General features: G+C 41.1%; 1 protein-coding gene across 5 annotated transcripts in view; it reads left to right on the top strand.

Moving 5' to 3' along the window:
* The window catches only part of RYR3 (ryanodine receptor 3), a 631,292-nt gene that overhangs the window by 437,083 nt on the left and 179,301 nt on the right, over positions 1-14,908 (top strand). For all 5 annotated transcript variants that reach the window (XM_056134221.1, XM_056134222.1, XM_056134220.1 and 2 more), the window contains one exon: positions 13,318-13,591. In XM_056134221.1, coding sequence (XP_055990196.1) covers positions 13,318-13,591 — 274 coding nt within the window. The remainder of the gene's footprint in view (positions 1-13,317; positions 13,592-14,908) is intronic.

Here is a 14,908-nt window from a genome sequence, read left to right as displayed (position 1 = left end):
CCCACTGCAAAAAAACCAATTTTACATGTTTCCAATTATATGAAATCTCCACAATAAACCATCAACAGAGACAATGTAGATAGTTTCTTAGGAATACAGGCAACAGAGAAATAGAGAGAATGGAATGAAGGAAGTGATGGTAAGATGTATGGGGGGGGGGGGTTAGTGATATTTTTTTATCCCAAGACATGAAAAAAATGTATCTTATAGACATTTCAAAGTTAGGACATCCTGTTGTTCGTCGATTGCCTCGAGCAGGCCCCAGTAACATCTCCTTCATCCTAGCCCTGAGATTTTTAAAAAGTGCCATATTCAAGGCTCTTTCAGGCTTAGGAGAATGAGACCCATCATTGTTACTGGTATTTTGCATATTGGGAATGCCACGGGGAGTTTGCCAGACTGTGCCATGTGGGCAGGTTACATTCGGTAGACTGCCAGTTTGTCCAAAGTAAGAATGAGATAGTAAGATGTGGGCTGGAGCGATAGCACAGCGGTAGGGCGTTTGCCTTGCACGCAACCAACATGGGCGACCCGAGTTCCATTCCTCCGCCCCTCTCGGAGAGCCTGGCAAGCTACTGAGAGTATCTTGCCCACACGGCAGAGCCTGGCAAGCTCCCCGTGACGTATTCGATATACCAAACACAGTAACAACAAAGTCTCCAAATGGAGACGTTACTGGGCCCACTCAAGCAAATCGACCAACAACGGGAGGGCCTTTACCTTTACCTTTACCTAGTAAGATGTCGGGAGCTGGGTTTTATAGTCTCTGGGTCTTGGCCATTGATGGGATTACATAGCGCCTGGGGGCCAATTGGTGGGTGTGACCCCTGCCTACTGGAATATGGAGGATCTGGGTGGAGGATGCTCAGCCCTGATCCGAGCAGGCTTGGAGATCTCAGCCCTGGGACCTGCATGCCTTTGTTCCTCTGCCAGTACCTTCATGCGTGTGGAGAGTGGTCTCAGCATGGTTGTGGCTGGTTCTGGAGGTCTTTGACTGCCGGAGCTCTGGTCGGGGCGGGGAGGGAAACTCAACCCACCCTCCCCTCCAAGGGGCCCTGGCGAGGACAGCCAGGCGTGGGGGCAGGAGACTCTGCGTAAGCGGGTTCTCGAGCTGCTAGAAAGGGCAGGGGGGTCGCTACCTGCATGGCCTGGTGTGACTGGGGCGGCCAGGCTGTTCCACCACACCTCCTTCCCTGCTCACTCAGAAGGAAAGTTAGGACAAGAATTCAAAAAATGTTTTAAATAGTCACTTTTAGTGTCTAGAGTAAAAATTTTCAGTTTTTTTAAAATGACTTACAGATTCATAATATTATAAATTTTGAGTTTTTGGTTTTGTTTGGGGGTCATATTCCAGCAGTGCTAAGGACTTACTACTGAATCTGTGCTCAGGGATCAATCCAGGAGGGCTTGGGGAACATTATGTGGTACCAGGGATCAAATCTGTTTGACCATGTGGAAGGCAAGTGCCCTACTTGCTATTCTGTCTCTCCAGTCTCCTATTATGGAATTTGGGTCGATTAACTTCATACCTCTGTATGGTTATAAATGTCACCATCCCTTCTACCAAAGTTTCAATGCCATCTATTCCTCCCCTGTCTGCCTGGCAACCATCAGAGTTTTCACTGCGTCTAGGAATTAATTTTTTTACGGTTCTGTTGACTGTTTGTTTTAGTAATTTATATTTCACATATTATTTAAACTATCTTATAATTGTCTCTCACTTATTTTATTTAGTATAAACTCAAGTTACATTCATTTTGTTCCAAAGAAAAAAATTCCCTCTTTTTTTTTAATAGTCTTATTATGCTTGGTTAGTTTCAAGCATACATTTCAGCACCATCCACTTCCCTCCTCTGATGCCCCCTCCCTATCCCCCACCCCCACTTGTCTCTCACCCACCAATCTGCCTCTACAGAAAGGACTTTTAAAACAAGTAAGTAGCTACTTATAAAATTTCCTCTTTTTAATGGCAGAGTAGTTTTCCATTGAGCCTCTCTACCAGAGTTTCTTTATCTAGTTCTCTGTTGTTAGGTAATTAGGTTGATTCATTATCCTATTCTGGAGGTCATAAATCTAAAGTGAGTTGCGTTCTTTCTAGAGGCTCTAAGAGAGAGTCCTTCTCCTGCTTTTCCCAACATTGAAAGGCTTCCTGCATTCTTTGCCCAGTGGATCATTCCAGCAGTGGTATTGCCTGACCTCTGCTTGTCAACACTCTGCTTTCTCCCACTCTGACACTCCCACCTTTTATAAGAATCTTGTGATTACACTGAGCTCACCGAGATAGTACAAGGTAACTTCCATATCACAAGGTTCTTAATTGCACCAGCAAAATTCCTCTTACCCTATAATTTGTTCACAGGTTTCAAAAAATTAGAAAGTAAAAAAATCTTTGGGAAACCGTTATTTCACCATCCACAGGGAGGAAGAAGGCAGAGGTGAAAGTCCATTTGTTCCTTACCTTGGGAATGATCTGCTACCTGTATTGCTTCCAAATGATTAATGCCTACCATTTTAAAAAGCTGACTTTTTTAATCACCTAGAATTCAGAAGTAAGTTTATGTAATTTAGATGCACTAATTAATTTTATTTTCCTGTTTCCAGTGTGAGCATTATAATTGCTTTCCAAGTTTGCTAAAAACCCCATTGTGTGTTTGTGTGCTCTCTTGGCATAATCAGAAGACTTTGTCTTCTAATCCAACCCAAATTTAAGAATACGCTCAGAGAAATATAAAACCAACATAGATGTGAAATCTGTAAACTGTGGAAATTAGTTTTCCCAGTGACCAATATCTGATCTTTGGTAATAAACATGCAGTTTGTTGCTAAATCACTACTCGTATTCGGACTATATTGAGAAAAGAAAGGTAAGAATCTTTCCAGCCTGCTGCAATCTAAAATTTTAAGCCTGAACCATAAAAATAAATTACCTTTCTCTTACTGTGATTGACATCGCAGAGCTGGTAATTTTACTATTTTAAAAGGAGTTATGCCCGGGGTTGGAGAGATAGGATACCAAGTAAGGGACTTGTCTTGCATGCTCCAGACCCAGGTTTGATCCCCAGCATCCCATATGGCCCCCCAAGCACCACTAGAATTAATTTCTGAGCACAGAGCCAGAAGTAACCCCTGAGACCGCCAGATGTGACCCAAAAACTGAAAACCAAAACAAAAAGAAGAGTTATGCCAGGGCCACAAAGATAGTACAGATATTAAGTTACTTGCCTTGCACAAAGCTGACCCTTGTTCAAACCCTGGCACACCCGTAAGGTCCTCCAAGCACACCAGGAGTGATCACAACAGGAGTTATTTCTGAGCACAAAGCCAGACATAAGCTCTAAGCAACTGCAGGTGTGGTCCAAAAGTCAAAACAAACAAAAGTTATATTCAAGGAGTGTGAGTGACTTGAAAATTTCTTGTCAGATTTGGATAATGTTGGATTTGGGGCATGGACATCCAATGGCATATTACAAAATGGTAAGTGGAGGGACATAAACAATCTGACAATAAATAACTGCTGGGATCTCAAGCAGATGTTTAAGACTGGCTTTAGTTTAAAGACCTGCTAATCCTTTTTTATTATTATGGAATGTCTGCCTAGTCCAGAATGAAAAAGAGAACTATTTTTCTTTTAAAGTATCTTTCAGGCATTAAGTCTGCCTAAACAATGTATCGCCTTAGAAGTATTCCCGTTCTGAGTTAGCCTGAACAATCATTTAAGACGTGGTTTCTAGATCATATATTTGATATAATTGCATAAATGTGACTATCCCTCATTACACTAATTGCAAAAGTGAAGTGAATTAGAATGTTAATAATAATTTTATAAATGAAATCATTTATAATTATCAAAGAAACCACATGAAACCTTAAGCTTCCCTAAGGCATTCTGTTTCCTAGGGATTTTTTTTAAATTTTTCACCAGAAGACAAGTGCTGGGTTACATCCTTTTCTTCTTTCAGAAGAACATTAGTTTTTTTATAAAATTCTGAGAGCTTAACCATCAAGTGTACTTGATAAGTCCCTCTTAAGAGTAATTAATCACTGGGTGAAAATCCTAGCGTTTCTGCAAAGACTGCAGAAGCACCTGCCTTACATGTAGTGGAGGTTCTGAGCAGTGTGATGATGCATGCACATGCAGGAGAAAGAGCAGGAATACATCATACATCAGAGCAAGCACATTAACCACTCTGTCTCACTCTCATATTTCCCCCAAAAATCTGTAGGGTTTTTGGTCATTGAAGGGCAGCTTTTTCAAAGAACTTAGAATTGAATCTTTATTTAGTGATAACTCTTCTGAAAGTATCTGTCTCTTTGATTAAGAAAGAGGTTCAAGAATATCTCGAGAATGATTCCCCTTTGCTATTTGAAAATTCTACTAAAAGTGTCACCATCCCTCCAATGATGCCAGGAAAAATAAAAGTATTTACTATAGAGACTATTTGCATGAATCATCTCCTGAAGGGAAATGGCATTCCAAAATAGTCATAGCATCATAATGTATTTTGCAACAGATCAGTTCATACATCCTTTGACGGCTTCTTTAGCTCCATGATAGAGCTATTCCTCTCTGCTCCATTAGTCTCCATGTAATAGAGAGATGGAGAGGTGAGGGAAGGTAGGAGAGGAGAGAGTTGCCTTTCCTATAAAGAACCTTGGGGGAGACAGGAGAGAACGGGCAGTCTTATTGTTTCTCTCCTTGAATATATTTTGAATGTATGCATTACTATTAAAGTTGTAGCTTTTTATGAATCACCTTATTTCCCAAATGTTTGAGGCAACACACTTTTGCCAATTACTTTGAGGCAGCACACTTTTTTTTCCCCTTTATTTTATTTATTTTTTTTTACAGTTGTAGATTTACAATTTTTTGTGCTTTGGTTTCAATTATACAATGATCAGATACCCATCCCTCCACCAGTGCCCATTTTCCACCACCATGGATAATATCCCTCCCACCCCCATCCCCCCATCCCCCCTGTCTCTGTGGCAGGGCAATCCCCTGTGTTCTCTCTCTCCTTTTGGGTGTTGTGGTCTGCAAAAGAGGCATTGAGTGGCAAACATGTTCAGTCCATAGTCTACTTTCGACATGCATCTCCCCTCCTGGGAGGATCCTCCAAACATCCTTTATTTGGTGCTCCCTTCTCTATCTGAACTGCCCTTTCCTCTAGGGAGGCAAAACACTTTTGCCCATTACTTTGTGCTTTATTTTTTATTAAGTACTTCATTGTATGTTCTCGCTTCGGCCACACATATACTAAAAAAAAATTGAAGCAATACTTCATTGTATACTTAGTTTTCTCAACTAGACTACTACGGGTACTAGTTTTGTCTTGAAATGGTTGTATATCAAGTAAGAATAGATAACTCCATAGGAGATTCTTAACAGAAAATACCACTCACTGAGCTAATTTAGTAATGAAACAACTACAAGTAACTAAGTTGTTGGGATTGTCATAAGGCAGAACCTTGTGGAAAGGTCCTGAGACCTGTGTACTATTGACAAGAGATCAAAGCTTTCTGGAGTCGACAGCCCTGGTTTCCAGTATTAATGAGATAAAGTCATTTCTGAAGGCTCAACTAGTATAATGGGCAGTCTTTTGTTTGTTTGTTAATATCTGTCTTTTTTATTTTTTATTTTATTTTAATTTATTGAATCACCATGAGACAGAGCATTGCGAAAATTGTTCATAATTGCATTTCAGTCATACAGTGTTCCAACCCCCATCCCTCCACCCTCCACCAGTGTAATTTCCCGGTACCAGTATCCCCAGTTTCCCTCCCACCCCTTCAAGCCATCCCCACCCCAGCCTGCCTCTGTGGCAGGCACCTCTCTTTTCTCTCCCTCTTTCTCTTTCTCTCCCTCTCTCTCTCTCTAATTTTAAGTATTATGGTTTGCAATACAGATGCTGAAAGACTATCATCCATAACCCTTTACCTGCTTTTAACACTCAGTTCTTGTCCAGAGTGATCATTTCCAACTAGTATTGTCATAATGGATCCTCCTCTATCTTAACTACCCTCCATCTCCCACACCATTGACCAACCATTAACCAGTCTTCCTGGCTCATTTTCCCTGGCCTTGGATATTGGTTTCATACTGTTGCAGTGAGCTGGAGCTATAGCACAGTGGGTAGGGTGTTTGCCTTGCAGGTGGCCAACCCGGGTTCAATTCCTCTGTCCCTGTCAGAGAGCCCGGCAAGCTACTGAGAGTATCCCACCCACACGGCAGAGCCTGGCAAGTTCCCCATGGGGTATTTGATATGCCAAAAACAGTGACAACAAGTCTCACAGTGGAGTCGTTACTGGTGTCCACTCGAGCAAATCGATGAACAACAGGAGGATAGTGCTACAGTGCTACTGTTGCAGTGGGCAACCTTAGGTAGCTCCTTCTGTAGCCTATACCCAACTTTACTCTGTGTTCCCACTGTACAGTCTAAAGAGTAGACTAAAGAAGTCTTTCCACGCAGTCTCAGTAAAACATTCCCAGCTCCCACCTTGCTCTGAAGACAGATGATCTAAACCTTGTCCTGTAGATGGAAGTATTGAGGGCCCTTCAGACTGGCAAGGAGCCCTTTGGTGGTGAATGAAGGGCACTTGATGACTGCCAGGATTCAATTTTCAAAATAATGATTCTCTAATCCTCACTTTATTTCTCCCTGTGAGATGTCTGTGTCTTATACTCACACTTAATCTATCCCCCATCTAGAATCAGAGAGAGCTTTCTAAGTTGTAATTTTCCAGGTTCAAGTCTCAACTACTTGATTAGTATCACAGTCTGATAGAACAGAGTTTCATCTTAGTGGGAGAAAGAGCTTTGTTTCATCAAAATAGCATGGCCAACATCTCAGCGGGGGTCTTTTGTATGGCTCAGTGGTTCTCAAGCTCTTTGGTCTTAGACTCCATTATGCACTTAAAAATTTATCAAGGATCACAATGTATGACTGAAATCCAGTCATGAACAACTTAATAACAGTGTATCTCATTGTGGTTCAATTAAAAAAATGTTTTTAATTTATCAAGGATCCAGAAGAGCTTTTATGTATGTGGATAATATCTATCAGTAACACTGAATTAGAATTTCAAACAGAAAATTTTAATAGTATTTAAAAATAACAAAAACTCACTATATATTGAACACATATGTAAGTAAATTTTTAATACAAATAAATGATGAAGCAGGTGACAGTGTTCTTATATTTTTGTAAATCTCTTAAGTGGACTTATTAAAATAGAACTGGATTCTTTTAACCTGGCTAGAGATCAGGAAGAACAATAGGTTGCTGCCATTTTAAAACTTGATTAAACTATTTGATAATTTGCTATCAGAAGTCAATAAAAACTTTTTGACTTGAAAGGATAATAGAAAGAAAATTAGTCTCAACAGATAAACAGCTGAAAAGAGACGGAATCATCATATTATTTTAATTTAGGGGGTATCTTGGGGGTATCTTTATTATTTTAATGATATTAAAAGAATATTATTATTTTAATTTAGGGGGTATCTACATCTGGGAATACTCAAGGATCACCCCCAGAAGTGCTTAGAGTAACGTCATGCTGGGGATCAAATTGGGGTCAGCCACAGGCAAGTGATTTAACTCCTGTACTATCTCTCCAGCTCCTTATTTTAGACATTGTTTTTCTTTTTGGGTCACACCGAACAATGCTCAGGGGTTACTCCTGGCTCAGCACTCAGGAATTACTCCTGGTGGTGCTGGAGTGACCATTTGTGATGCTAGGATCAAACCTAGGGCAGCTGTGTGCAAGGCAAACACCCTACCCACTGTACTATCGCTCCAGCGCCATATTTTAGACATTTTTATATAAAATCAGGCCCCTTCTTTTTAGGTACATTGTAGGATAGGTTCCACTGTCTCAGATTCCAACAGTTCTGCTGACCACTGGCCCTTCAGTGCAGCTACCAACATGCTGAAAAAGGCACATAGCATCTTAGATTCATGAAAGTCCATTTGCTTCATGAACTAGCAGATTTTAAAGACCCTGAGGGTTTGTGGACCAAATTTCTATAACTAGAAATAGTATAATAGTTCATCTTATTAATCCCAAGGGATGTGTCAGGCATGCTTATGTGCATTAATATTTTTAATCCTCTGATAAAAGGGAAAACGACCACATTCTAGAAAATGTATCTTTTTAACTTTTCAACCCTGTTATATTTATGTTGCTCTGCCACAGGTACACGGGAGCTAATTAAAATCTGAGGAATTTTCAATGACATGGCTCTCAGGGATTATAAAGCTCCGTTTTCTCAGTCCCAGGGGTGTTTAAGTCATTAAAATAGCATTGATTCAGCCTAGGTTTGCTTGATAGGTGCTGAGTCTCTAAGGCCATGTCAGACCACAGAACACACTATTTTGGGGGACTCGAGAATATCTCCTCTCCCTCCCCTAAGTTTCTTCTCTTCTTATCGTGATCATGACTCTAACTTTCTGGACCCTAACCTCACACAACTGGAATCCTGCTGACAAGAATGGACTTAAATAACTTCCACTGAATTACAACTGTCCCTCATAATATATTAGTGACTCATCTTGCTTTTTTTTTCTGTCGTGATCTTAGGGCCAGTTTTTGTTTTGTTTTGTCGTTTTCTGTTTTTTGTTTTTCGTTTCTCAACTGAGCTTTTCCTTGTCACGCACCAATTTCCTTCTTCAATTCTTTTGTCCTTATCTTAAAGACTGGGTTTGACTAAGAGCCCATGGGACATTTTCTCTTCCATCCCTTCCGACTAAAGTGTTGTTTCTTTTTCATATATGCTCCAGTGAGGTGTTTTTTGCTATAAATGCTCATTCTCTGGACTATAAAAGTTGATTTGGGCTGTTAAATCTGTGTGTGGCACAGAGCTCACGCAAATCCTGGATTGATCTGAAAGCCAGGATAACAGAAAGCTAATATTTACTTGGTTTCATTATAACTCTGCAAAATTCCCTTTTGAACAGGGAATGGTCCTTGGGCTGATCAACTTAACTGAAGGTTGCTTTTTCTGTTTGGCAGAGACTATAATGATCCTGTTCTCCCTACAGAAAATTTATTTGGCTTATTTATTTAGTTTATAGTATGAACTACAGTTCTTCTAAGCCAAAAATCAGTGGTTTAAAAAACATCTATGTTTTGAGGACTGGAGAAACTTACATTGGGCCCAGGAGTATGTATGGATTTTGTTTTCAGTCCTCGCTCTGAATATTAACAAGAAGAAATTGGAGCTATCACAGTTGGCTGCTGAGAAAACAAGTTCCCTTAGAGGAGCCCAACCTCACCCATAAATAACCCTTTTCCCCCAAAGTGTTCAGGTGTTATCTGACATAACAGATCCTAGTCAACCGTCCCTGTGAGATCTCTGAAGAACGTCTTCTAACTGTGCCTCTTTCTGCCTTGGGAATCCTTTTTATAAGTTTTTCAGTTTATTTCTCCAGTCTGAACCTGAAACACCCACAGGGCTGACAGACACAGCAGTAAGTTAAATTAATCCTTCACATTGACATCTCTTCTGGAGTTTTGGTAACCACATTCTATTTTTATGTCCTTATGATGTGCTCGACTGTATATAAAGCAGACATCTGCCATCTACGGTGCTGTGGGGGTAGAAGACGATGGACTCCGAAATGGCATGGTGCTAAAAGCTCCTGTCTGAGTTTGTTTGGGGGCCTTTTGTGAAAGGGCTGGGTGATTTGGATCAGCTCTGTCTACATCACCATGTGTGATTAAGAATCTTGGCAACACTCCTTCCTACCCCATCAGAATCTCAGCTATTTCTTTTTCTTTCTTTTTTTTTTTTTGGAGGATTTTTTTAAAATTTTTGTTAGTGAAACACTATGAGGTACAATTGTAGACTTACAAATTTTTATGCTTAGGTTTCAGTTATGCAATGATCGAGTACCCATCCCTCCACCAGTGCCCATTCTCCACCACCAATGATCCCAGTAGCCCTCCCAACCCCCACCCCCACCCCCTCACCCCCGTCCCACCCTGCCTCTGTGGCAGGGCATTCCCTTTTGTTCTCTCTCTCCTTTTGGGTGCTGTGGTTTGAAAAAGAGGCATTGAGTAGCAATCATGTTCAGTCTATAGTCTACTTTCAACATGCATCTCCCATCCTGAGAGGATCCCCCCAATACCTTTTACTTGGTGCTCCCTTCTCTATCTGAGCTGCATTTTCCCCTAGCGTGTGCAGCTGGCCTCCAAGCCATGGAGGGAACCTCCTGGTACTTATCTCAGCTATTCTTGGGTGTTAGTCTCCTATTTTGTTACTTTATGTTTCCCAGATGAATGCAGTCTTTCTGTGTCTGTCCCTCTCTTTCTGACTCATTTCACTTAGCATGATACTTTCCATGTAGTACCACTTGTATGTAAAAGAAATGGAGCACTTTTTAATTAATACTTTTTGTATTGCTGTCTCAGCTATTCCTCACCTTGGTCACTGCACCTGAAGATTGTGTGTCAGAATGAGAAAAGCTGAGCAGCATCTTTCTTTTATTTTCAACTTTTAAAAAATATTTATTATTTTATTGACTTGCTGTGAGATATAGTTACAAGCTTTCATGTTTGAGTTACAATCACACAATGATCAAACACCCATCCCTCCACCAGTTTACATTTCCCACCACCAATATCCCCAGTATAACCCCCCTTTCCCACCCTCCTACTGCCTCCATGGCAGACAATATTGTCCATACTTTCTCTCTACTTTTGGGCATTATGGTTTGCAGTAGAGATATTGAGAGGCCATCATGTTTGGTCCTTTATCTACTTTCCACACACATCTCCCATCCCGACCGATTCCACCAACTCTTATTTTCTTAGTGATTCCTTCTCTATTCCAGCTGCCTTCTTCCCTCTGCTCATGAGGCAGGCTTCCAGCTATGGAACAATCCTCCTGGCCCTTGTATCTATTGTCCTTGGGTGTCAGTCTCATATTATGTTATTTTGTACTTCATAAACGAGTGCAGTTCTTCGATGTCTGTCCCTCTCTTTCTTATTTCACTTAGCATAATACTTTCCAATACTTTCCATATCTATCCATTTATCAGCAAATTTCATGACTTCATCTCTCCTAATAGCTTCATAGTATTCCTTTGTGCAGATGTACCAAAGTTTCTTTAATTGGTCATCTGTTCTCGTACACTTGGATTGTTTCCAGATTTGGGCTATTGTGAACAGTGTGAGCAGCATCTTTCTGGCCATTATGACTGCCTCCTTGAGCTTTCACTCAGTTCCCCCTGATCCTCTCCCACCAGTGCCAACCAGTACCTTTCAGTTCATCCTCAGAAGGCCCCACTTCAATTGACTTTCCAGTACTTGGTCAGCCAGTGGCATTTCTGAGTGCTCAGAGTTCTTAGAAAGTCTGAGTTCTGGTCACATCAGCCCCTTTCTCTGCATGCAAGTGAAAGGACTTGGTACTGCCAAAGACCCAGGATTACACAGTGTAAGTTCAGGCAGGGAGGATCACATATCCGGCTGCAAAGTCTTTCAACCAGAGTGTTCAGTCCACTTTTTATTTGCCTCCTGATGTACTATTTATATTTATGGCATCTAAATTGGGGCTTCTTAAGCTTTATCTACTCATGACTTCTTTCACCTGAGAAATTGTTGTTAGAGCCTGGTTATACACATATAAAACATGTGTACAAATCCAACATTTGTTGATAATAAAATAAAAGTTTATTTAAATTTTTTTATTTATGGATTTGTAACCCACAGTTTGAGAATCTAGGATCTAAAATACCTGTAGAATTCTTGAAGTAATTGCATGGCTTACTCAGTTCATGGTGTGCAGTATCTTTAAACCACTTGGAGATTATATTTATAGGAGAAAAATTCAGCACTTAATATTGTTTACTCTAAAGATATGGTGACAAATGTCTTCTCATGTGTCCATCTATCCAGAATTCTCACACTCTATCCTGTGGCATTTCCACATTCCCTTATTTTAATATTTACTACTTTCTATTAAAAAATTAAATTGTCTTTTTATGAAATCAAAATGAAAATGTAAAGAACTGATTTGTGAATAGGTAATAATGGTGTCTTATTTATTTAGTCATCTATTTCCAACATTGATCCAAACATCATCCAAGAAAATAGAATTAATTAGAAACTTTGATTCAAAATTAAGATACTCTTTTCATGGGCCAGAAAAAAAGGTCCATGGACTGAGTGCATGCCAAGAATGCAGGAGGGCAGATTCACTTCCTGGCAGCTCATGGTCCCCTGAGCTTGGTGCAAAAGATGCTGGAGTGGCGACAGCAGGTCTCACAATTCCCAGGTTCTTCACGATTTTCAAGAATGAAAATATTGAGTAATAAAGATGCTCAGGGGCTGGAGCAATAGCACAGCGGGTAGGGCACTTGCCTTCACATGGCTGACAAAGGTTCGATTCCCAGCATCCCATATGGTTCCCCGAGCACCGCCAGGAGTAATCCCTGTGCATCACCGGGTGTGTCCCAAAAAGCAATAAATAAATAAGAATAAATGGAAAAAATAAAGATCAGACTCAGAAGTGGAAATAGGAAAGTTTATTGGAAAGCAGAGGAGAAAGGAAAAACTCCCCAAGTGGGGAGGAGCTTAGTATAGGACTAAGTTAAAAATCTTCTGTAGACCCTTCTAAAGGCTTCATACATTCCTTATCAATTAAAAAGTGTTTACAAAAGATATAGAAAAGTCATAGGGTTGTATACCTGGTTTAAATCTCTAAGGCATTGCCCATTATCTTAGTCTCTCTGTCACCCTAGGCTTCAGGGCAGAGTTTTTGGGTTTTGAGAAACTCCAGGAGTGTTGAGACAGGATGTTGAGGATGAAATGTGTGCCAGGTTGATGGGGGAGAAATGGAACATCTGGCAAGAGGAAACTGTGGCTTCCTCTCTCACTGTCAAGGGGAAACTGAGGCTTCTTTCAGCCTCCACTAACTGGCTTCTGAGAGCCAGGAATGGTCCCTGGACACCACAGGGTATAAGGTGTCAGATGAACAGTCTGCTTCCTTTATGCCATACCCAGCCCTTGAAAAAGGGACCTTTAGGGGGCCAGGGAATAGTACATGAATTAAAGCATTTGCCTGGCGCATGGCTGACTCCAGTTCAAACCCCAGCACTTCTATATGGTTCCCTGAGCATCAGGAGTGATCCCTAAGCACTACTGAGCATGGCGCTAAAACCAAAAAATAAAATAATTCATGAGATAAAAAGGAATTTTTTAACTTTGACACCTAGATGGTCTCTCTTATCCTTGGATAAAGTAACTGAGGTTCACAGCTCTCCCTGACTTGTGACAACCACCGTGTATAATAGGCCCCTTCTGCTGTCCTTCTAGCCACTCTCAAGGAGCTCATCTCACAGACAATGATTCGCTGGGCCCAGGAGGACCAGATCCAGGATGCAGAGCTCATCCGCATGATGTTCAACCTGCTCCGGAGGCAGTACGACAGCATCGGGGAGCTGCTGCAGGCACTGCGGAAGACCTACACCATCAGCCAGGCGTCTGTGAGTGACACAATCAACCTGCTGGCAGCCCTGGGCCAGATCCGCTGCCTCCTCAGCGTCAGAATGGGCAAGGAAGAGGAGCTTCTTATGATCAACGGCCTGGGGTAGGTCATTCACAGTGAGGTGAAACTGGCCCCCATGAGACAATGAAGAAATTCAGAGACAGGGACAGAGCATTCTACCAAATAGAAGAGAAGCCTTGGAGGTGCTGGAATGTTGGAATAGGTCTCTTGAGAGCTCCATCTGCACCTTGCCATCATCTAACCCGTTCCTTTCTCCACACTAACCTAGAGAGTCATTTTCCTCTGTTCTGTGAGACAGTTTTGCCCATAACAACAGCTCAGGACTTTTCCTTAGAAACAATGTCCAAGAGATAGTATTTTAGACATCACAAAGATTTCCTTCAGTTAGGCTATGGAGCACCCCTAGCATTTTGTTTTGTTAATTTCACTAATTTGGTTTCTTTACCTTTCCTGTAGAAATGAAAAAATTGTCTTTCTCTGACATTTCATTCATTATAATACCCTCTAGGTTCACACATTCTTATAGCCAACCAGCAGCAATACATATCTGCCTAGGGGCACTTGGGTTGTTTGCAACCCTTTGTTGTGTAAGTAGCACTGCTTTGAGCCTGGCAGAGGACATTTATCTCTTCAAATCTGTGTTTTCACATTCTACACCTTGTGCTGTGGACCTGGGTTCTGTCCCCAGCACCACATATGGTCCCTGGAGCCTGCCAGGAGTATTCCCTGAACATACAGCCGGGAGTAACCCCTGAGTGCTGCCAGGTATTCCCCCCAGATAAATTTCAAAGCAGAATGGTATCATTGAAGGGGGGCTTATGGGGAAAGGAAGCTACAGAATTAGCCTCTCCTGGCTTTCACTGTCAGCAGAGCCTCTGCTAAAAACTGGCAGGATGCCTCTTATCACTGCAGCTCTTAGAGAAGGAGTATGAGTAATGATAGGTAGCGAATAGCATACACACTCCTATCCCTGCAAGAATCACACATTTAGGTAATAGGCTATGTCTATGTTTTTATTTTTCCTGTAGTTTGATTATGTAAATTGATATTGAATGACTTAAAAACTTCATTGTTTTGCATTTTGTTCTTGATAATTTCCTTGGCTTTTAAGAACTGCTTTCCAAAAATATCATTGATGCCTAGTATGCAATTGCCTCAAGAAAGGACCCAGGCCAGAGATAAGGCTCAGTGGTTGAGCCCTTTTCTAGTGTATGAGACCATCAATATGATCCTCAGCACCACAAAAAGTGTAGAGCCCAACTATTAGGGAAACAGAAATCCCAGCGACATAGATATACAAAAGAAGAAAAAAATGTATAGTACTCACAGAACGTGGATAAAGAGAGATCTAGAGATTTGGACTGACTCGAGCTGTTAGAAGCAAAAGACCCAGGGACA

The sequence above is a fragment of the Sorex fumeus genome, unplaced genomic scaffold (genome assembly GCF_029834395.1).
Source record: "Sorex fumeus unplaced genomic scaffold, SorFum_2.1 ptg000098l, whole genome shotgun sequence".
NCBI lineage: Eukaryota > Metazoa > Chordata > Mammalia > Eulipotyphla > Soricidae > Sorex > Sorex fumeus.
The sequence above is the reverse complement of the archived record's forward strand: the minus strand, read 5'-3'. Positions and strand labels throughout refer to the sequence as shown.